This window comes from Corvus kubaryi, unplaced genomic scaffold (assembly GCF_017639235.1).
Source record: "Corvus kubaryi isolate FWS band 111438036 unplaced genomic scaffold, C.kubaryi_AGA036_p1.0 138, whole genome shotgun sequence".
In the NCBI taxonomy this organism is placed as follows: domain Eukaryota; kingdom Metazoa; phylum Chordata; class Aves; order Passeriformes; family Corvidae; genus Corvus; species Corvus kubaryi.
Genome location: NW_024580672.1, coordinates 8,236,254 through 8,258,366, shown reverse-complemented (window position 1 = coordinate 8,258,366; position 22,113 = coordinate 8,236,254). Strand labels below are relative to the sequence as shown.

Below are 22,113 nucleotides of genomic sequence, written 5' to 3'. Positions count from 1 at the left end.
GATGTGGGAAGCAGTCCAGGAAAGATGTCACTCTTGTCATCCCTCATTAGAAGATTGCCCCTTCAAAGGACCGAGTTTCTGGAATCCCCACTAATCTGGAATCCCCGCTAATGCTGTTGTGTAAATGGTTGATGGCAGGGTCACACCCTGGGTACTGCAGAAGCACTGCCCGTCACCCGCTCCCTGTGGCACATCGGTTTGCAAAAATAACTCTCACCTAATCAAAAGGTGTAGGTCCACACGTCAAGCCTGTAAGTGCTCCCTTGAGCACCTACACTGGCACTCAGCCAAATGAATTCACCCAGAGCTGTCTAGAGTTATAAAACTGTTTACATACTTTATGAAAACATTTTATCTTGTTTTATGAGACATCATCTGCCTGTCTGTGACAATATACGTGCTTCACTCCCAGCCCATTTCTAAGTCATCTGGAGTGAAGACCCTAAGTGGAAAGCCCTACTTTCGTTTACAATCTGAGCAACTGCTTCTAGGAATTGAAGTTCAGAGAAAATAAGGTATTTTCTACATTGTCTTACTTTAACAGGCTTCTCCAGCAAGAACTCATAACACAGGGGAGTGAGATTCTAGATCAGTTTTGTTAACAGATCCCCAAAATCATGTCAGTGACCCTTCTCCACAGTTAGGACAAGCAATTCACAGGTCTACTGTTTCCAAATGACATTGTCAGTACAGGTGGCGATGGGTAAATTCCTCTTTTTTTTTTTCACCCTAGATTAGTCTAGTCATCCCAGGCTCCTGAGCAGAGCTCTCGGGGTGGTGTGGCAGCCATCCATGTTTTTAAGCCATGCACACCCCCACTGGACGGGAACGGACTGAGTGTCCCCCCCGGGTCACTGGCACCCCAAGGGCCTGCCTGGAGAGCCGAGCAGACCAGAGCCAGGCCAGCCCTTGAGGAGCTGGCTGGGCCTGGGCTCTCGGGCATAGAGGTGCCAGCGTGCTGACCCACACCCTGCCCAGGGAGGTGTCGGGCAGCCCCTCACTGCCGCCCCACGCACCGTGGCCTCGCCTTTGTGTGAGCTCCACCGTGTTTACTCTCCCACTTCCTTGTTCCACTCCAGTGCGAGGGCCATAAACCGCCCGGCTGGCACGGCCGAGCCCTTGGTGGCAGGGGCAGGAGGAAGAGGAGGGAGGGGGATGGCGGTCATCTCCTGGCTCTGTGCCGGGAGGGCACCCCAGGTGCCGCCGTGGTGGTTGGGAGCGCAGCCTTTCCTCTAGGGCTGGTGCCACCGTCCACGGGGGGTCTCTCACGCCCGCTGGCCACCCTCATGCCGTGGTCCAGGGGCACACCAGGAGGGAACAGGACCTATTTCCCCTTCTTCTCAGACTTCAAGGGCCACAATGTGACGGCCCTGCGCATCGGCGAGTCATCTGCCCTGGCGTCCATCTTCTTCCTGTCCTTGGCGGGAAACATCTGGGGCATCTGCCTGCTGGTGAGGCGGCACCGCCGGCTCTGCGCCGCCAACTGCCTCGTCCTCAACCTCTTCTGCGCCGACCTGCTCTTCATCACCGCCATGCCCTTCATCGCCGTCGTGCGCTGGACCGAGTCCTGGGTGCTGGGCGACGTCGTCTGCCACCTCCTCGTCTATGTGATGAGCCTTAGCGGCACCGTCGTCGTCCTCTCCCTGTCGGCCGTCAGCCTGGAGCGCTTCGTCAGCATCGCCCGGCTGCGGCACGCCGCCTTCCGCCGCCGCAAGGCGCTGGCCGCCGCCCTGCTCCTCATCTGGGGCTTCGCCGCCCTCGCCACCCTCCCGCTCTGCTGCTTCTTCACCGTGGTGCAGCTGCCCGCCGCCGGCGGCCAGGTGAGGGCGAGCGCCGGGCGCGCCGCGGCAGCCGGGCCGGGGCGGGCCGGGGGGCGTCGGGACCGACGGCGGTGGAGGCTCGTCCGCCTCTGCCACGGCGGGAGAGCGGTCAGCGAGGAGATGGCTACCCGGGCGGGCCGCTCTCTGCGTGCCGGGCCGCTCTCTGCGTGCCGGGCCGGTGCGCGGCTGTGCCCGGAGGAGCGGCCGGAGCTCCCCCCGGCGGCCCCCGACCCGCTCTCCCGGCGGAGCGTCCCATTCGCTGGGAAACGCGCATCGGCTGGGATTCTCTTTGCGTTCCTCAGTGCGGCTCAGAGATCCCCTTTTCAGCTCGCTTCCCCTTACCGAGGGATCAGCATTCTGGGGGAATTGCCCTGCACCCGCAGCCCCCTCTGTACAAAATGGCCATGCATAGATTTTTCTGCCTAATATTTTGAGATGCATACAAAAGTGCACCCAACGTGACACTTGAATAAATTATTAAGTTTAGGGTCTGTAAGTTTCCATTTTGCCATTAGCATTTGATATGAAATTAATGGGAGTATTCCAGTTGTGGACACATCTATTTGTAATTGTATGGAGTCTTAAAACCATCAAGTAATATACTACTTGACTGCTTTGTCTAAGTAGAAAGTTTTCAGGGTCTTGGTTTAGTCTTGGTTTAGCCATTTTTTTCCATAAGCGTAGAGGGAGATAAGGATAATGCTACTGAAAATAATGGTACAACATTACTTTTCTTCTTCATTTTTTGTAAATAGGACATTCAAATTTGCACCCTGGATTGGCCCAGCACTGCAGGAGAAATAGTCTGGGATACGACCTTTGCCACTGTTTTCTTTCTAATACCAGGATTAGTCATTGTCATCAGTTACTCCAAAATCTTACAGGTATGTTTTTCCTTTAAATTTTGTTGTAAAACAAAGGGAAGTAAACAGTAACTCACTGGGCATCAGCATATTGTCACTGAATACAAATACACGTAAAGGGAACAAGCATCATTTGCTCAGTAAATGATAAATATGTGATATAAAATGAAGCATTTCAACCTGCACATAACGGCCTATACATTTCAATTAAGAACCTGCTTCAGCTGCACATTGCCAGAGGCCAAACACATTGTCTTCCTATATATAGTATTAAATACACTTCTCCATTTATGTGCTGTTCATATTTAAAGACTGTCAATCTCCTAAATGCTGAAAGAGTCTAGCATTTGAAATAACTAAAAACTAGATTTTGCTTTCCTTGAGCCTAAACTCCAGTCATAAGGGATTTGTAAAAAAGCAGAGAAAGGCAGGACTAGAAAAAACCCATCCATTTTTTGATCTATGGGCTTTCTGCATGTGTCTTTAGTACACAGATCTCATTAGATTATACTTAATTCTCCACAATTTCAAATGTTGCAAACAAAACCTGTAAATTAAACCCTCTGCTTCCGCTTTCTTTTTAAGTGGATGTTGTTTAACATATATGCTGAAGCCAAGACACCCAGCACCACAGAGTTTTAATCTATATTCTAGCAAGCATCATATTAGCATCTAAATTCCTTTTAAACTATCTAAAAGCAGAGTGAGAAAGATCTAAAAATCTTCAAACCAAGCACTCCAAACTAGGCACTGCAATGCCTGGTTTTTAGGAACTGCCCAGAAGATCCTTGATTCCTTTATTGGGCAATTAAACTTCTTATAATATGTGTAAGAAAATGACAGGTTTTGGAAAGGAAAGTCAAAACACATGGATTATTGAGCAAGGATGAAATGCTGAGCACCAAGGGGCTGTGGATGCAGACACCAGAGCTGCTTGTAGGTGTTTCAGTGAACCTAGGACCTAGAATCTGGTCTCTACACATCCTTGCCTATTGATCAAGCCTAAACTTGTAGTAAAAGTCATCAGCCTGCAGTTCCTGTACTGTCATTTAGCTCACTATAATCTTGAGGTAAATGCATGAGGTGAACCTCTTCTAGTGAAGTAAAGGACCTGCAACCTCATATTGCTGTAGGCAAAGAGCATAGAGTAACGCAATGGAGAATGTGAGCCCTTTGAAAGAACTGCAAATACTGCAGGCCAGGGAATGCCACAGTTCTTGGTCAGAGGCCAGGACAGGAATGGTGTTTGTTGTGTCCTTGCAGACTCCAGATTACTGGTAAATTCAGAAAACAAAATGGCACATAGGGAGCTAGAAACCAAAAGCAGTGTTTGGAGTACTGGATTGATTACAAGACAGCCCCATGCTGCCCTGCTCCTGTTTCTTTTCCAACTTGCTAACAGAGATGCTAAAATACATTACCATTTCCCCTGAAACAAAGAAGTCTTGAGGCCCACAGAAGGACATAATTGAATCTTCTCTCTCTCCAGGAAGCAACCAGAACTGAGCTGGAGAATGTCTCAATCCCTGAGCCATTCCCAAGAGAAAAGTCACTCTCACTGGGTGAGAATGCTCTATTATGCCAGTGCACACATAGCAAGATTCTCAGTATTGCTGGAAGCAGTGCCGAGCATTCATGTATTCATGTTACAACATTGATGATGATGATGATGAAGACTGACTACAGATATAAGACCTGAAATTTTTTAACAAATATACTACTACTACGAATGTGTACTTCACAATTTACTCTGAAACTGAGTATTATTTATACATAACACTTCCCAGGATCCTGGCAAAAATGATAGATTAGAAGCCATGATTTGTAATTTATTTGGTTTTGCATTGTTCTGCCTCTCAGGCAAGACTTTGTCAGAGGCTAGAACTAGTGAAGATTTATGTGTTCTCGAAGTTACATGCTTATATATACCTGATTTCTAAGTTCCTGTTTGTCTAAGTGTGGTCCAGATGCCCAGGATAGGTATCTATACTGGGCAGACCAAAAAGGGATCCACAACATACCACTGCCACCCCATTTCTCTTGAATACTTTTTTAAGATGAAGTTGCATCTTATTTACCACAGTCTTGGTGATTCTTGCATTTTTAGTCCTAGGCTGTGCAGCTCCTGCAGGAAAGACAGAAGGTATTTATATGGGACAGATAAAAATGTATCTGATGAAGGCATTCTGTAGCAGTTTTGAACACTGGAGACTGAGAAGTGTACACAACCCAGTTTTCCTACTTTTATATTAGAAGAGGATATTAGTCCTTTGCATTTTGTGAAATCTTCATTCTTACTAAGGTTAGGTGCTCACTGAGAACAACTCTCAGTTCGGGCTGTTTGGAGGAGTCAGCCTAGTTTCTGGATTCCAGATGGGTACAGCAGGAGATCATCAAGCTGGAATAGTTTTACATGCTCAGGACATCAGAATTCTCTGCTCTTTTAAAATAAGGGAAGTAGCAAGTGATACTGTCTCCTTCTCAGCCTCAGCAGCTGCTAAGAAACCCATTTTTGGTTCACAGGTTTTGATTTATACAACTACATTCTATTGAAATATTTAGAAGATGTCTAGATTCTTGATGAGTATTTATGTCCGTGACAAATTCAGAAAACTGCAAACAGAATGACAAATTTCTTTCTCTTTCTCTCTCAACACTTTCATCCTTGCATGTACCAGGAAGTTACGAAGTGTTGCTAGTATTAGTGTTACCCTTCGTGTAGTTTCTGCTCAAGGGAAAAGTGGCAGGAAGAGTCTTACACCTTTTTACTTTCCTACATAGACAGCTAATTGATCAAGGCTTTTGAAAGCACTCCCTTCTTTATGCATGCAGGGGATAAAGTAGTATCTCAGTTATTTAGCATAAATCTTTGTTTGCTAGATATTTCAGGGTTGTTTTATTTACATTAGATGTATGAATGTAACGAACTTGATTGTGCTATGCCATCTTCAGTGAAGACAGGGATGTAGAACAGGGGATTTAGAGTTTTTTGCAAGTCACTGGGTTTAATATTTTACCTAATGACAGATGATGCACACCCATTAATACTAGGTTCCCAAGCTACCCATACTCTGTTTTTTTACATCAGAGAGTACTTTTACAAGGCACAGATTTTTATAGTGACAAAAGGATCTGTAAGATTTCATGTTAGTTCATAGAAAGCAATTGTGATTACTGACTGAAAAGCTAAAAGTGACACAAAACAATGCACAATCTCATTCACATTTAAAATAATTTAGTCACTGTAAGAAATTAATGCTGCTTCTAATACCTACATTATGATATTAGCATGGCCATGAGAGAATTGGATCACATTCCTTCTTGAGCATCAACAGGATTGTTAACTATGTTCCAGTTTGCATTTGTGAAAAAAATCAATGGGTTTTTTTAGATAGAACAAATGAGGTCATAATTTGAATTTAATGGGATTTCATGAGTAATTAAGACTGTTTTATGCTGAAAAGTATTTATGACTGGTAGAGAGCCATGAAAAGAACAACCATTTTGCCTAATATTGAGATGAGTTCACAGATGAGAGAAAAAAGAATTGCTAGTGAAGTGAGAATATTTGAAATGGAAACATTGACAAAAAGTACAAATGGAATTCTGCAATGCCTTTTTTGTAGTCACTTTGCAAAAGAAAACATCATGTGCCAAGATTTACTTTTTCCCTTGTAAAGATGTGTTTCAGTGAAAGTTGCTTTTTTCTCTTTTACTGCAGATTACAAAAGCATCAAGAAGAAGTTTAAATGCTGGTTTAGCCTACTCAGAACATCATCAGATTCGTGTTTCCCAGCAAGACTACAAACTATTCCGAGCCCTCTTTCTGTTGATGATCTCTTTCTTCATTATGTGGAGCCCAATAATAGTAATTATTTTTTTAATTTTAGTTCAGAACTACAAAAAGGATTTAAATATTTTGCCATCAGTTTTCTTCTGGATAACCTTATTCACTTTTGCCAACTCTGCAGTCAATCCAATTCTGTATAATGTTGCCCATTTCAGACGTAAATGTCAGGAAATTCTTCTCTGTTGCACAGGGAACCCTGAAAGGCATGGAGCAGGTACAGAAACCACTGCAAGAAGAAGTAACCGTGAACAGCCACATTTGTCTTTCATCACCAGATAATTATTTAAAGTCTGAGCTGTGCCACACTTCGGATTTTGTCTACACTATCCCAGGTCACATCGGTCATTATGTTATAGTATTATGTGCCAGAGGACTAGGAAAAAAAGCTAAATATGTATTTTTAATTCCTGCAGGTAAAATTCTCTTGACTTCATTGCTTTGCCTCAGTAAGATTTGGACAATTTAATCCAATGGATTGAATTCTCCTCTTACGCTGAAATAAATAGAAATATGGCAGTGAACTTGGTAAATGTAAATAGTTGAATTAAATACTTTAAACTTTCTAGCAAAAATGTTCATCCTCAGAAAGTATCTGCTTTTTTTGAATCAAATTTTTAAAGGGAACTTGATTAAACACTTCAGTAACTGACTGCCTGAACATAGGTTTGAGCAGACTAACTGAAACAAGGTGATGAACATGTGTTATCATCAAGTAAATGACCAGTTTGGCTCCATCTCAAATTAAAAACATGGACTTAATGCATGTGAATTTACAATTAAAGAAATAAATAAATGGGTAATTGTCATGTGTAAAATAGTTCTTTTAAAAAGATGCATATTTTTTATATCTTCACTAGTCATATAATAAAGTTAATTAGTGATATATAGGATCACTGAAATTCCTTTCTCTTTTTAAAATGATTTCCAGTATTTTCTAGAGAAAATAAAATGTCCTATTTGAAAAGAAAATACATATATTTTGGAGTTAATGATAAATACTCTTTTAGTCAGAAATTGAAACCACTAAAAAAAGCAAGATTAAATTCTTAACTATCACCGTGTGTCACCAGTTCAAAACAGTGCACTAAGATAACAGGCTACTAATGAAACCAGTGTCTACGTATGTACAGATTTGCATACAATTTTCTTCTCCTGTAATCCAAGTTTATTAAAATGTTTCATTGGTTTATTGACAAGGTGAGCTACACAGCTCAGATAAATATACTGAAAATCTAAATGAAGCCATTTAAAGCATTTTCCAGAGAACACATGATCAGTGTGTTAACTTTACATCTGTGGTGGTGTCACATGGTTTCTTTCCATAGGGTTGGATCTCCTTAAGAGCAGAATCCTGAAACACACAAAAACCACAGTTGTGTTTGTCAAACACTCCAGACAAAATTTAAATACGTGAACTTACACCAAATTTAGAACGCATACATATCTCATTTCTTTAAAATGCTCTTGAGTCCAGCAGACTGTTACTTGTGAGAGTAATGTCATTACCTTCCTCTGCAGTTTATAATTTCAAGGAATTTTCAACTCTGAACAAAACAGGAATTCACCTAATCTGTTACACCTCTCCTGAGCGTTTTAATACTTTTGCAAACAAGATACTGGGCAGATCAGTGATAAAAGAGTATCTCTCAGTGATAAAAGAGTGTATACTTTAACAAGCTTCCAGTTATTTGCCTAGAAATAATTAATTTAAGAATTTCTTTCAACAAAGTAAGAATCTCCTGACCCCCAAAACTCCTAATGGCAATAGTAAATTAGCAGAGGGAATATACCACTGTTTATTTCACAATTTTTCCTTCTAGCAAATGCTAAAAGCAGATGCAGCTTTCAACTCTACTGACATGATGCTGTATTGTATTTACAAGTACTGTCACTTAATATTGACACTGACATTACACAACTTAAAGTTACTTGAGCTATTACTCTGGGAGACTAACTGTATCTTAGCTTGAGCTGTATTTGAGAAGGAACTACCATCAGAAATTCAGTGTAAGTTAGACAAAAACTTTCATTTCCTAGGCTTCTCTTTTGCCTTGAACAGCCAGTACTTTTTAAATCAAGGTAAGTTTTGTACATCTGTTAGTTGAAGGGACACACAGACACACACACATGCGCACACTCTCTCTCTATTAATTAGCTTCAAGACATAGGCACAGTATGCACAATTATCAACAGATAGCAGCCTATTCTTGCAGCATTTACTAACATTAGTCAGAATTTTACCACAGTAACAATGGGATGCAGATCAGTGCAGACAATTGAAGTAGGTTTGTTTTGGTAGTAACTCTGTAGCTCTTAATAGCAGAGTTAAAACTAAAGTAGTAAGGTTTCCAATCCACATATAAGGAATTAAGCAAATTTTGTAAGAGTTTCTGTTACGAAGCTTCCAAGAATTTTTTTTTTTTTTCCAGTTTAGCTCACAATCATTCCCTCATTCTGAAATGTTCTTGCTTTGCAGGAACTTTGGCTTAATGATACTGGAGAATTCAGAATCAACTAATAATTGGGTCCTGATCACATAAAGGGGAAAACACAAATTGCTAGCTTTAAGTTTAATTTATAAGTTGGTGCTGGGCTCATAAACTCTGAAATAATCCTTAATAAAAAGGTACCCAGGCTCCTATTTTTCATTTGCAAACTCACACAGTCTTATCAGCCACTGCATTCAACACCTAACATCTGAGTCTAAATTAGGATAGCAAAGAACAGTGGAACTTGGTAGATTAGATATTCAATATCTATGACAAACTAGAGGCAGCATGATCAACTTTTAAATTACCTTAGATTTAGTAAAATATCCCTAAACATCTCATTATTTGACTTTCTCATTCTCAGAAATTTTTATTATTGCTGGGCTTCACTTGAAAAGCAGTGAATGCAGGATTCAAAACAGAAAAGTATCATCAATTTATATAATGAAATTGTTTCTTTTCTATCCTACCATTTATGCAATCATACAAATCATTCACAGAAGTCACTTCCATTTGCATTTATGGTGTCTCTTATTCTTGTCTGTTGTAAATCTCAACTGACTTACGTGGTCTCCAAATTCTCATTCAAGACAAATTTTTTTTTAAGTTGTTGTCAGGCCCATTTTCCAGGTTACTGATCAGCAACTGTAAACACCACCTACTTTAGCAGATCTTCAAGGCACCCTGTTATCAGCATACTACTTTACAACATGGCCATATATTAGTCTCTGTTTATGGATCAGATGAACAGATAATAGAGCCACAACAGCTGACTTTGCTCATCTGTTCTGACTTTCTTTGTAAGACACAAAAGTTCCTTCAGTCAATCCCAGTTTGTTCCAGCATGTCACTGAGAAAAGCCTTTAATCTTGATTTACAGATTTCAGTGATGAAGAACATACAACAGCTCTTGGTAAACTGTTCCAAAGGTTAATGACCTTTGGAGTTAAACAAATGGCTGTTTATTTCTGCTCTGAATGTGTCCAGTTTAAAGTTCCATCCATTTAAATTTATTATTTCTGTGTTTGCAAGTCTTTTTCTATCCAATTCCTGTTGCTTGGTGTGGACAAGCACAGACTTTGCTCAGGTCAGCCTTTAACCTCTTTCTAATGAGAAAAGATCAAGATCTTTGAAGCACTCATTAGAAGATACATTTTACAAACTTTCAGTCATTTTCTCTGCTCTTCTTTGAAACTTCTAATTCATCCTCAGTACTTTTTCCATTTATGGTGGACACCATAGCAATTAGACCCATGCCAAGTACAACAATCTCATGTGAGTCTTGCTTTATGCATCCAACAGTCGTATTAACTTTTTTGCCCACATCGCTACATTGGGAGTTCCCATTCAGCTGATTCACCAGTCAAGTCTTTCATAGATAGTGTGTCTTCCAGGATGTGAGGGGTGGGGAGGGAGTAGGGACAGGTACTACTATTTTATTTGTTCTAAATATTCTGATTTTTCTCTTTTGCTCTTTACTATTCCCCATTCTGGGTGTTATTTTTATCAGTAAGCATATAAGTATGTTTTCTTCTAGATTATTACCATTTGGCCTTTTGTAATATACTTGAGCATAAGTGAGCTAATCTGTGTCCTTCCCTGTGTTGTAAGCTCAGCCTGACTCAAGATAGGGTCATGCTTCCAGTATGAGGGCTATGTCCCTCTTCCACAGCCCTTTGTGAAATGGTTGGCATGAGGACTTTTGAGAAAAGGTCTTCTATAAGGTATCCTTTCCAAGACTTCTATTTTCCTTAAAAGCCTTTTTGAAGCATTTCTCAAATAAGTTTTTGAACAAAGGCAAAGAGATCCGATTACAGCTGCCTAATTACTTTTTACTGTATCTATGAAGTGCATCCTTACCACGTTTACTCACGCTACATTGATTTAATTGTTTTACAACTTCCTCTAGTTACTGTTCCAGCTGATCTGATATGCTGCATGGAAAGCTATGCGCCTCAGCTCTGCTTCAAATAAGGGAAGTAAGAGTTGGAAATAACTTACTACAAGCTCCGGTTTTCAAAAGACAATGTAACAGCCACTAAGTAAAAGACTTTATGCATTTGATATTTAATGAGCAAGAGAATCCTAGTGCTTTAGTCATTAAACCCTGAAATAAAATTCTTCAGAAAAAAAAGTTCTCACCATTATGAGTGATAACTCTGTATTTTCTGTCCAAACAGAGGTCTATCTGCCTTTGTCTGACGATTTTCTGTGCACCTGGAGGTAATCCCTTCGGGTCCCGGGAGAATAAAATGGAATAGCTATCAGCACAAGTGCCATCTGCATTTAGTTGGCGGCAGGAGTAATGAAGAGCATATGTATCATAGTCTGTGTCCACTACCCAGTGATCATCATCTGGAAGAAACCATGGCAAAGAAGGAAAAGTGTTAGAGACACAAGTGAAATCTAGTAAATCAGAAAGGATTGCTGCCATAACTCTGTGGAGAATATACTAAGATGAAGATTGTTACAAATTATAACAGATGGGCTTTTCATTTATTCCTGTGTCCAGTATTTAATTCCATGTTTATTTTCAAAAAGAAAATAAAGAAGAACATGCTAGGCCTGCTCCAGATGACTCAAACCCGTAAATGTTCTCCTACCAGGGATGTTACTTAGACTGCATTTTTAAGGAAAAAGATTATCATGCAGTTTGCATGTGTGTTAGAAGTGTATTTGCTACAAGTTCTGCCATAAACCCTCTTCTTAAAACACAGTTACAACTTCAGAGAATTCTTAACTATTTAGCTATGTAACCTGATAAAAACCTGGTCACACAAACACCCTGTTCTGTAAGAAGTGAGTCCGTTTCAGTGTTTGCAGTAAAATCTGACACATCTGCACCTTCCTCTCCTGGAGCAAAAGATTCTCCCTTGCAGTACGTCTGCACTGCTGAAGGTAACTCTCTGTTGTCTTCCCCTTCTCTCCTGTGGGGGGACACCAGACTTTTTCGAAGGGTACAGCTTGGGGTCAGCCCGCAATCTGAAGTACACATGACTCAGCAACATGTTGTGAGGAGACCTGGCAACTTTTTAAGACAAATTGGCATCCAAAACATGCTTTGTAACTTTGTCTTTAAACAGAATGGAACTCCTGTCAGTTCTAAATTCTACCTGCTTCTCTTGGAAACAATCTAAGGAAATGTATTGAGCTACAAAGCATCCGAATTTCTACTTGGCTCAAGGAATTAATTTTGCATAGGGTGTGGCAGATGACATAAAAATAAGAATATATGTATATATACATATGAACATATTTGTCTCTTAAAACAGATAAATCTCCACATTTGCAGACACAAGACCAAACAAAATAATATTCTTCCCTGCTTGGCCAGCTCTGACATCAGGATTCAGAGAGAACAGAAGCATCTGGTAACTGAGTTCTGAACTAAAACAAGTCTTAAAATATTTCATCTGCCTTTCATTTCTTTCCAAACAGTGGCCTTCAATTATATTGTTGGGTAACAAACAAAATAAATACAAAGATATACAAAGGCCAGGTCTCCACTTGTTTAAAGAAAGCCAACCAGCTGTCCCATATAAAAGTAGTGATTACCTCGTTCACATTAAGGCTTGCAGTATGATAGCTATCATGTCTTTTAAGAGTGTTTAAGAAATTCAACAGTACGTTTTCCTTCCCCAGCACGGACATACAACATAACTAGTCTTCTAAGTAGTTCTGCATCTTCTATAGTTAAGTACTCACTTCCTTTCTGCAGAAAAGAGGCGACACCCCAGTACTTCATCTTGAACTTGGCAGGATCCTCTGTGTCAGTGAAAGAGCCAATCATGTCAGCACAGACATCCCAGTTACTGTAGCCAGAGACAAAGAAAATATCACTTTCCAATCTAACAACACAGGTTCAGTGTGACTGTGTGACTAGCACAGGGATAGCAGGTAGGATTGGAGCAGTAGCTTAGCAAAATGGAACAAGAGGAGACCGGCAAACAGCTTACTTGAAGAGTCTGACTCTGCCCTTTGCAGTGGCAGTCATTTTTCCATTCTCATCTATGGTGAACTGTGCTACCACATTGTCCTGCAGAAATAGCCCCTCAGGATCTTTTTTTGCCATGGCATACCAGGTGCCACTGTACTGCAAGGAAATAAAAAAAGCTGCAGTTAGATCTAGAACAATGGAAATATTATAATCAGACAGTACAGAACAGGGGGAAGAGCATGCAGATCTTTGACACCATGCTTCAAAGGTGTACCTAAGAAACAAATCTAGCTGTTTCAAGAGAATAAAGCCACCAATACATCCTAGTGCAGTCATAATTTGTGGAAATACTGACTTTTTTTTTTTTTGTAATCTTATCTGTATCTGCAGCTGTCCAGTATAAGGAATACAAAATTTAGTGGGAAAAGGATAACAACTGGCAGATCTTGACAAAATTATGTATATTGTTTTCTTTGCAATGGTGTCTGAAAACATCAGAGTATTAATTTTTCATGGAAACAACCAAGTCCTTTTGCTTATACCCTGCAGTTTGAGACCAGTCTTCTAAAACTCAGTTTCTGCAGTATTCCTTTATCAGATGCATCAGGATTCAGCATCTGCGGAGGTGTGGACATCACACACTTCTGCTATTTCTCAGTATTACAGTCTGTGACTTTGAAATGTGAACACACTGGTGCTACCGAATGCCAAATTTTGTAGCCTGGAAAGAGGAGTTATGCAAGGCATCACAGATCCAGGAGGGAAAAGATTTACCCTGGTCTTGTTGAAGTTCTCCTTGACTTTGAAGTTGGTTACTCGGCAGTCCCGCTCCGCAGTGCTGCTGCCGAGCAAGGCCAGTGACAGCAGCAGCAGCCAGGGCAGAGCTCTCTCCATGTGGGCCATCCTGTCCCTGCAGCAAACAGATAACATCATCAGAAACAGCCTCTGTCACACAAGTGAGGGGAGGAAGGCTGCCCTGACAGGTTGCCAGGGCGTCATGCAGCTTTCCCTGATGCGTGTGCAGGCAAGGCACCTGGCTGTCCCCAGCCCACAACAGCAGGGTCCTTACAGACAGTACTGATCCCTGGAGCCTCTTGCGACCTCAAGTGCTGATGGTGGTGGCAGTGCCCAGACAGGGAATGCTTTATGTAGTCCTGGGGCTTTCGCAACCTGCTGAGCCACAGAGCCAGCATTGGAGAGGGGAGCAGGGAGGTGGGTTGATGCATGCTGCAGGCTGTGGCCCCTTCATAACAGCGTCTTGCATAACACCCATGAGCTCAGGTGGTCTTTGACCCTGATCTGCCGCCAAGCAGGCACTAGAAACAAATGCCTCTCTTTGCTTTTCGTAACCCAAAAGCAGAGCTCACACCTGGGGGGTGTGCGCATGTGTGGCGAGAACAAATGGAATGAGAGGCATCGCACCTCTGCAGGGGGAGAGTGAACTGCCTCCACCTCCTCTGTGATTTTACACACTGCAGTCCAAAATCCATCTTACCCAACATGCTTGACCCAGTTACAAGGAGCAGGCTTGTTTCCTCCACCTCCTCCCCAAAGTCCTCTCCTCTTTTACCCTGATAAACTGTGGCATATAAACATAATACTTGCAAGTTTCTGCTCATGTTTCTGAAAGCCTGGTCATTCCAGAACCTCTTCAGGTCCTCATGACTGGTTCCCTCTTGCTTCCAAAAGGCTCTCTTGGGTGCTAAATAATTTCCTGAGCAGCTCCCAGCAATAGGAATTGGGGCCCTGCGCATCCTCAGGATGGTGAAAGAACCCTTTTATGTGGTAGCAGGACTTAAGTGTGGCCTGCAAATACCCAAATGCATGTACACACCACATCTGGCCATTTTGACATTAAATCAGATATTCCATAATTTCTATTCTGGTTTTGGCAAATGGTTTTCAGTTGTGTAAACCATTATTTTCTCCTGTCCAGGCAAGTTTTGCTGCCTCTCAGTCAATATTTGTTCTCTAGTTTCAACATCTTTAGGAAGCATTAGAGAAAATCTGTTAATTATTTTCTAGGCATGTAACCAGAGCAGGATAGGAATGATTGTTACCAAGAGAACTAATTCACCTACTTTTTTCACCTCCCAGTTTTTTTAAAGAATAAAGGCAGAAGCCTGTTATTTGAAAGGCCTGTGTTCATTACTTTAAAAATCAAGTAAAAATATAATTTAAATATGAAGATACCAATGCAGTATAAAAAAAATACGTCAACAGTAGCCAATGTACAGCTTTAACCAATTTATTTAGCATGGCCTTTCCCAGAAGTTTACTTATCATTCCTTTCATACATTCATAAAAATATTAGACTTTTTACTATTGCTGTCCTTTACAATCTCTTCTCATATATAATGCAAACAGTCTGATTGATTTATCTTCCTTTTCTGCTTTATGTTGGGGGCTTTTTGCATAGAGTATGTTTTGTTCACTTTCTCAAACATCTATTGCTCAGGGCTGTTCCATGTCTGCCTTTGATTTCCTGGATAACATCAGACACAAAAAATTCCACTATGTTTAATATTAAGCTTCTGTTTGAAGTAAAGAACCTATTTAACACAGGGAACCAGAAGGGTGTATGCATATTAATTGTCCTGAAGCTTTCAGTGGTAGCTTTCCAATTAGTCAAGATTTCCATTTTTAAGCTGAGATTTTCGAATTTGCTAATTTCTACAGAGACTGAAGAGAAAAAGTAACCTATAGTCTTCTGGTGACTTAGAATCTTGCTTCAGTCTGTGGCAATGGTGATACCAGTGATACATATACATTTTTATAAAACCTTTACAAAACACTCACTCGTCTTAATATATGAATTCATCATACAAACAAAAAAAATTTCTTTGTTCCGTGTCTCACATGACTGATAACAATAAGATGGATTATAGCTTAATTAATAAGCTTTGAATCTATTACTTTATTTAATACCAAAGAAAATTTTTTCTTTATCCTCTGTCAATTTGTGAACTGTTAGCATTTCTACTAAGTTTGTCCTGTTCAAGAATCTATATACTGCTTTATATCACCAGAGAGGTTCTTGCAGGATCAAATCTATTCCTATAAAGTTTTGTCAATAGCATAATTATCTATGACCTTTTCAAAGCAGTCTACAGTCACTCATGCAGATAAGTCAAAACCTGCTGAGATTTGACCACCTCTGAAAATCTAGATCAGTGTCCCTGTTATACATACTGCTGTTGTCAGAAGATTTACAGACAGGAAATGAAACCAGGCGTCAATGAAACAAAAATTTACTTCTGTTAATAGGTTTTAATAAGATCAGTTCTAAATGTGTGCAAGAGATATTACTGTCTCTTAAATTAATCTGATGTTATCAACAAATTAAATCAGAAACATGTAATTTTGTATAAGCTGTGGCACAGCATTTCTTTAATTGCATACCTCCACTGATCTCTGTAATATTTGGCAACTCATCTGGTGGAGGTGCCTGACTGACTTAGTAATTATAACTTTCAACTCATTCAGGTCCTCAAGTCTGGGATCTCTACAAACTCTAGACAATGCCCAAGAAAATTCTTCTTTTGACCTGTTATCATTGGGAATTTGTGGCAGTGCAGCTACGGTGAAATCACACCAGTATTTCCCAGTCAGATTTCAACAGCTGCAGAAGAGAAGCTGGGCAAGTCAGTATAACATGAAGGTTGCACAGGGAGTTTGGCTCTCTGCTTCCTCTGCTTTACCTGTATCTCCAATACTGCCTACCTGAGACACAGTTTACATTGATGAAGTCCTTTCAGAGTTACAGCTGAAGCACTTCCTTGGTTCAATGGGACAAGGTTTTTAGGCAAAAAGGCTGCTCTTTTGTTGGTTACATCTAGATCAGGGTGTAGTGGAGGAGGAATGGAAGGTTTCTAGCAGACAAGCATTGCTATGGCAATTCAAGGGTGAATTCTTCCTCAGTCCTAAGAGATACAGCAGTGCCAGCAGAACTGTGTAAACTCATAAACAGTGTAAACTTTGCCTCAGTCAAATGTCATTTGGGTTAATTGGGCTCTGGGTTTGCTTGAGAAATAATGTCAGCAAGTGATCCTCATCCAGACCTAGATATCCACCTTGCAGATTTCTTCTCCTGCAAACTGAAAGGAACTTGGGCAAGGATTTCAATTGAATCTGAGAGGAATATGCATAGACCAAGCCAATGGTATCCAAGGATTTCTAGGTTCTGGGAAAGCTCAGACAATTATATTTAAGAGAATTATTAAAACATTGATAATATAAGTTTCATACATGACTTCTGATGCCTAAGGCTGGCAGTGGATTATGAGTAGTACAGAAATTTTTTTAGAAGTCACTATGTATTTTTTGGAACCATATTTAATGAAAGGGAAAGAAGGTCTTCTACCTTTAAATTTTGCAAAGAGGACAAAAAAAGGCTAACTTCTGGCAGTGATTCCGTGACTGGATTAATTTCTACATTAATAACATGTGAAATTCTGCAGTATTTTCAATTAGGTATAGCAAGGGAAAAAATACAGAAGGAAATGGCTGGAAAAAAACATTCATTGTAGGAATTATTTTATCTTTATTTATGACTTTTAAAAAAAAGGAAGAAAAAAGAGTCAAATTACTGTTTAAAACATTTTTAACACTGCAACTTTCAAGCTTTACATATTAAAAGAACTAAAATTTTATTTTTGTTCACAAGAATAAGTTTAACTCTTGGGGAAAGTTGACTCAAAAACTGCTAGTAGGAAATGGACCATCCATTTCCAGCCAGACTACACATAGATTGAAAGACTTTTTGCTGTGTTCTCTTGATTGTTTATTTATAGAATGCCATTCACAAACATGGGTATCCATTGAACTCTCAGAGGCAGATTTTGCAGGCGAATGAATGACCAGTGTGTACGCAGGGCAGTGGATGCAAGTGTAGCCACTGCCCTGTGAAACCAGACCCATACCAACAACAAATGGCATGACCTGAGCCAAGGAGCTCCGTGTACTTTGTAAGGGACAACTGTGTACACTGTCGCCATCACAACTGTTCCTCTTGGTGGCAGTCTGAGTACAGAGGTCAAGGACAGAATGGAATAGAAAAGATTGCCCTTTGCTCCATGCCAGCCCGTGTACGACCTGTTTTTGTGATTTAATGACATGACATTTTTGTTTCGGGAGTAAATTTACACTGAACTCTTTACAAATAGTATTTACTAACAAAACTAGTTTAAAATGGTATGTCTATTTTCTTTAGCAAGTCTTCCTGAGGACTGTGATTCTGAATTGAAATTTTTTTCTGGGCCTATTACTAAAATGGAAACAATTTGAAACAAAGATCTAAAGTTCTCCAACAGGCTGACCAGCCAGGTGAGAAGAACTCTAAATTTTAACTGATGGAAGACACAGACATAATGAAGTGAGTCCAGCAAAGAGCCACAAAGATCACAGAGCAATAAGGGAATATGACAAAAACAGAGGTGGAGAGAGCTGGGACTGTTCAGCCTGAAAAGAAGGTTTGGGGAGATCTTAACAAGGGTATACATATCTGGCAGCAGGGCATGAAGAAGACAGTCAGACCCTTCTCAGCAGTGCTGAATAACATTCCCAGTAATAAAAACTTGTCAGGTAACCTAAGACCCCCAGGGAGTAAATGTGAGAATGGCTGAGATTAAAAGGCTGCTGCCTTTTGCCTTAGTCTGCATACTAAAATTCATGCCAAGCTATGAAGAAATCCATGCTTTTGGCCAAAGCTGCAGTGCATCTGGCAACCCAGGTTAACCCCTTCACACCGGACTGGCCATTTACTTCAGGAAATCTCCCCTAGAGTCTATAATCTCTGATGATTACTCATTTCATGATCCCCCAGAGCTAGTAATTGGTAGTTTTAAGAGAACATAAACATTTACAACCATATGGAAAAAGCAGTTAACTTACTATCTTCAGTGTTTATGTTTTTAAGATTATTTTTGTAAGAAAAGGGGTAGAGAATTATTGTAAAAGAAATATGCAGTTAAGGATATTTATAAGGGTTCCCAGAACATACCAAGTCAGTGACACCAAAACATTTCAGTGCCAAAACCTGGCTGTGTTAGGTCACACAGTACCTGTTGTAAGAACCTACAGAATCCATTCTCAAAATCTATCCATTGAGGGGAAAAAAAAAAATCTGAATATTAATTTTTTGGATTATACATATGAATCTCCAATGTCCAGACAGTGACCACAATATTATCCACATCAAAAGCCATGCAATTGAAATAAGCACATTTGATCTGTGTTTTTTCAGAAAATCTTAACTGAATAAATTGCATTAACTGCTATCAAGATGGGCAGAGACACTGAGATACAAACACTGAGCTGAACTGGGAAACCTTATAAATGCCTTTGACATCTACGTGATGCTTGAATCTATTTAAATAACCACGTCTGTCAGTTATCCTTCTTAGGAGTTTCCATGTATCACAAGGGCTCAGGAATGGTCTACTACTAAGAACTACTCCATAAATAGTTCAATTTCTGTAGGTACTATGAACGTCAAAGGCAAATGGCATCATATGTATTAAAATCACAAAGCACACATATTTCTGAGTGTCTCTGAAATTAAATTGACTTTAAATACAAATGTGAATTAGCTTTAATAAAGATAAAATGTTCAATACTGTGGATAAAAATGAGAGTAAAGGAGATAGAACAGAAAATAAATGTCATATTCCAGAAGAGAAACTTTAAAATTCATTGCAACCTTTCAAAAAGAACTTCTATTTGTTCTGATACTTCTTTCCATGTCATTTCACACTTTACAGGGCAAGAGTGCAATTTTAAGAGTGAATCTAAATTAAGGAAAATACAATAAGAATTGCTTTATGATATAAGAGTGATTATGGGACAGCCCAGCTATTTGAAATATTTTATTACAAAGAAAGTGTATCACCTTATAGTAGTACCTAATTAAAAAATTATCTTTGTTATCTCAAAGTACAAACAGTGTACTTTATCCTTTGTAAAAACAGGTGAGCATGAGGGGAATTTGGTGAAATCATGATAAGCATTTTAGGTGATCTTGCACATAGAAAAAATGATAATAAAATGATAGTAAATTTGTTAGTTTATAAATATAAACCCCCCCAACCTCCCTGCCCCCAAAGGAAATGGCATCACTTGGTCAGGTTGCCTGTATTCACTTACTCTCCTTCCAGGCAGTGACATGCCACTCTATTTCACAGAATTAATGTGATCACAATATAGAGAATTGATGTTTGTAAAACTGATTTCTCATGTGTGAAAAAGATGAATGTGTAAGTCTTACACAGAAGTTAATTTTATAGAATATTTTATCTGGGCATGAGACAAGTCCTCTATAGACCCCTTCTATTTCAAAGAAACTACACTGTGGAATGTTCCAAAGTCAGTAAAAAAATATGACTGAACACATAATGCAAAAAATGTTACTATTCCTTCACATTATTTCATTGATGCTCTTCAAAATCCTCTTCTTTTAAAGCATGACATGAAAAGTAATGAGCTAGAAATCAGGAAGATGACGAGAAATAATTTATGGACAATTATATACAAAACTCTTTTCAAATCTCTACTGCTTTTATAGGTATTGATCAAATCCTGAAGTTACTAAAAGACTAAGATATATATGTGCCTTTCTTCTGCTGTTTTCTTGTAAACTGTGTGTGTGTACAATGGTGAGAGCACTCTGCTGTGCTGCCACAAGTTCCTTTCACCAGGTCACCTGTCAAGAAGATGCTGCAAACTCACACACCTACCAGGGAGGGGCCTGTCCCCCAGGCTGCTGGGGGCAGCAACCCCATCAGAGAAAAGGAACCAGGCCAAAATGTGTTTGTAATGTGTTTGCTGATTTTCATATGCCTTTTAAAATCTGTAAAGCATCTGCAGTCTGGCAAAAATTAGTGTCGTACACAGTGTTTCATATCGTGGTCAGAGGGAAAAGTAATGTTAGGTGTTATTGCACATCTATCAGTGACCTGTTCTTTGTGCTCGAGAGTATCTGTGTCAGTTGCCCATGTTGATCTGCTACTAAAAACAAATGTTGACACACTGTGGCTTCTGGCAGACAGATGATGCTGCACTTTGGCAATTACTCTTTACAAATTAAGAATGACCAAAGGGTATATATTTTTTATTCTTACACCAAGAATCTCTCATTGCTTCTGATCTAAGTGGATGCCATAAACAGAAGTAAGATTAATTGTATTGCAGTCCTCCTGCTGTGCTGGAATTCAGATCTGTTTCAATGAGCACAGATCATTTATTGTCTTAAGTGGCACTTAAATTCAGCCTTCTCACTCATGTAGCCTTGGAATATTTGCTCCTCAAATTCAACACCTTTTCCATTCATGCGTGTAACATTGAACTTCTAATGGTAGGAAACTTTAAACATGTATAACCATGTATCTGTATCTCTATAGATACAGATATATGGTTATCTATGGTATATCTATGACCAGACTCAAGATTCCCTCTTTGCCTAATGTTTGTCAGTTATTATCCTTTTTGTGCTATTCAATAGAGCAGATATCTCCAACTTTTTCTGAAGGAAGTGTAGACCCTGACTGGGTATTTATGCTTATAGAATAAAATTTTACCTTTTTCCTCAACTCAGTTCGAATTTAATCAGTTTTCTGATTTTATTCTTTCTTTTGTCTCTTTCTGAAGAAAAAAGAAAAAAGAATAAGCCATATCTGGCTGTGCAATTCCATCTTCACCTAGGTAAATCACTTGAGTACTTGAGCAAGCTCAGACTTCTGTAAAGTCTTAAGGATTTCACCCATTTTATTCATGTATAGCTTCATGTTTATTTACTTTCAGTAATCCAATTTCTATCACCACCTGACTATTTCAAGGAAAACTAAATTCTACCATTTAAAAGATTTCTCCATAACATTCTGTTTTCCTGCCCTTAAGTACCTCTCACAAATACACGTGTGTACATCTGTGCACGTGTATAATGAGGGATAAGTATCTGGGTGGAATTCCTTATATGAAGTTCTAATAGGAAATTCTGTGTGCACAGCACAGTATATATACTGTGAATGAAGGAGATACGTACAGGTATACATATCTACACATCAGACAATTTTACAAGAATTAATTTGTTAGTTTAAAATGCTAAAATTATTCCCTGCGGATTTATGAGCTAAGAATGCTCAGGGGTTTAGTGTCCTGA

The 22,113-nt window shown here is 39.7% G+C and overlaps 2 protein-coding genes across 2 annotated transcripts; one reads left to right on the top strand and one right to left on the bottom strand.

The window, feature by feature from the left end:
- The first annotated feature begins 993 nt into the window (after positions 1-993).
- Positions 994-7,333, top strand: FFAR4 (free fatty acid receptor 4). Its single transcript, XM_042018994.1, has 3 exons — positions 994-1,820; positions 2,576-2,704; positions 6,405-7,333. The coding sequence occupies exons 1-3, from the start codon at positions 1,287-1,289 to the stop codon at positions 6,810-6,812; spliced, it is 1,071 nt and encodes a 356-aa protein (XP_041874928.1). The 5' UTR covers positions 994-1,286; the 3' UTR covers positions 6,813-7,333.
- Positions 7,334-7,658: 325 nt separating this feature from the next.
- Positions 7,659-14,084, bottom strand: RBP4 (retinol binding protein 4). The gene is made up of 6 exons (XM_042018995.1): positions 13,993-14,084; positions 13,734-13,869; positions 12,979-13,115; positions 12,728-12,834; positions 11,165-11,377; positions 7,659-7,884 (listed from the first exon to the last, which is right to left on the bottom strand). Exons 2-6 carry the CDS (start codon positions 13,860-13,862, stop codon positions 7,871-7,873), a joined length of 600 nt encoding a protein of 199 aa, XP_041874929.1. The 5' UTR covers positions 13,863-13,869; positions 13,993-14,084; the 3' UTR covers positions 7,659-7,870.
- Between the last annotated feature and the right edge of the window lie 8,029 nt (positions 14,085-22,113).

Bases quoted from the DNA above. Each gene is read 5' to 3' on its own strand.
- FFAR4 (XM_042018994.1), top strand. From the start codon at position 1,287: ATGCCGTGGTCCAGGGGCACACCAGGAGGGAACAGGACCTATTTCCCC. The intron at 1,821-2,575 runs GTGAGGGCGAGC...TTTTGTAAATAG, and splicing joins TGCCCGCCGCCGGCGGCCAG to GACATTCAAATTTGCACCCT. The intron at 2,705-6,404 runs GTATGTTTTTCC...CTTTTACTGCAG, and splicing joins GTTACTCCAAAATCTTACAG to ATTACAAAAGCATCAAGAAG.
- RBP4 (XM_042018995.1), bottom strand. From the start codon at position 13,862: ATGGCCCACATGGAGAGAGCTCTGCCCTGGCTGCTGCTGCTGTCACTG. The intron at 13,116-13,733 runs GTAAATCTTTTC...ATTTCCTTGCAG, and splicing joins AGAACTTCAACAAGACCAGG to TACAGTGGCACCTGGTATGC. The intron at 11,378-12,727 runs GTGAGTACTTAA...GGTTTCTTCCAG, and splicing joins CTCTTTTCTGCAGAAAGGAA to ATGATGATCACTGGGTAGTG.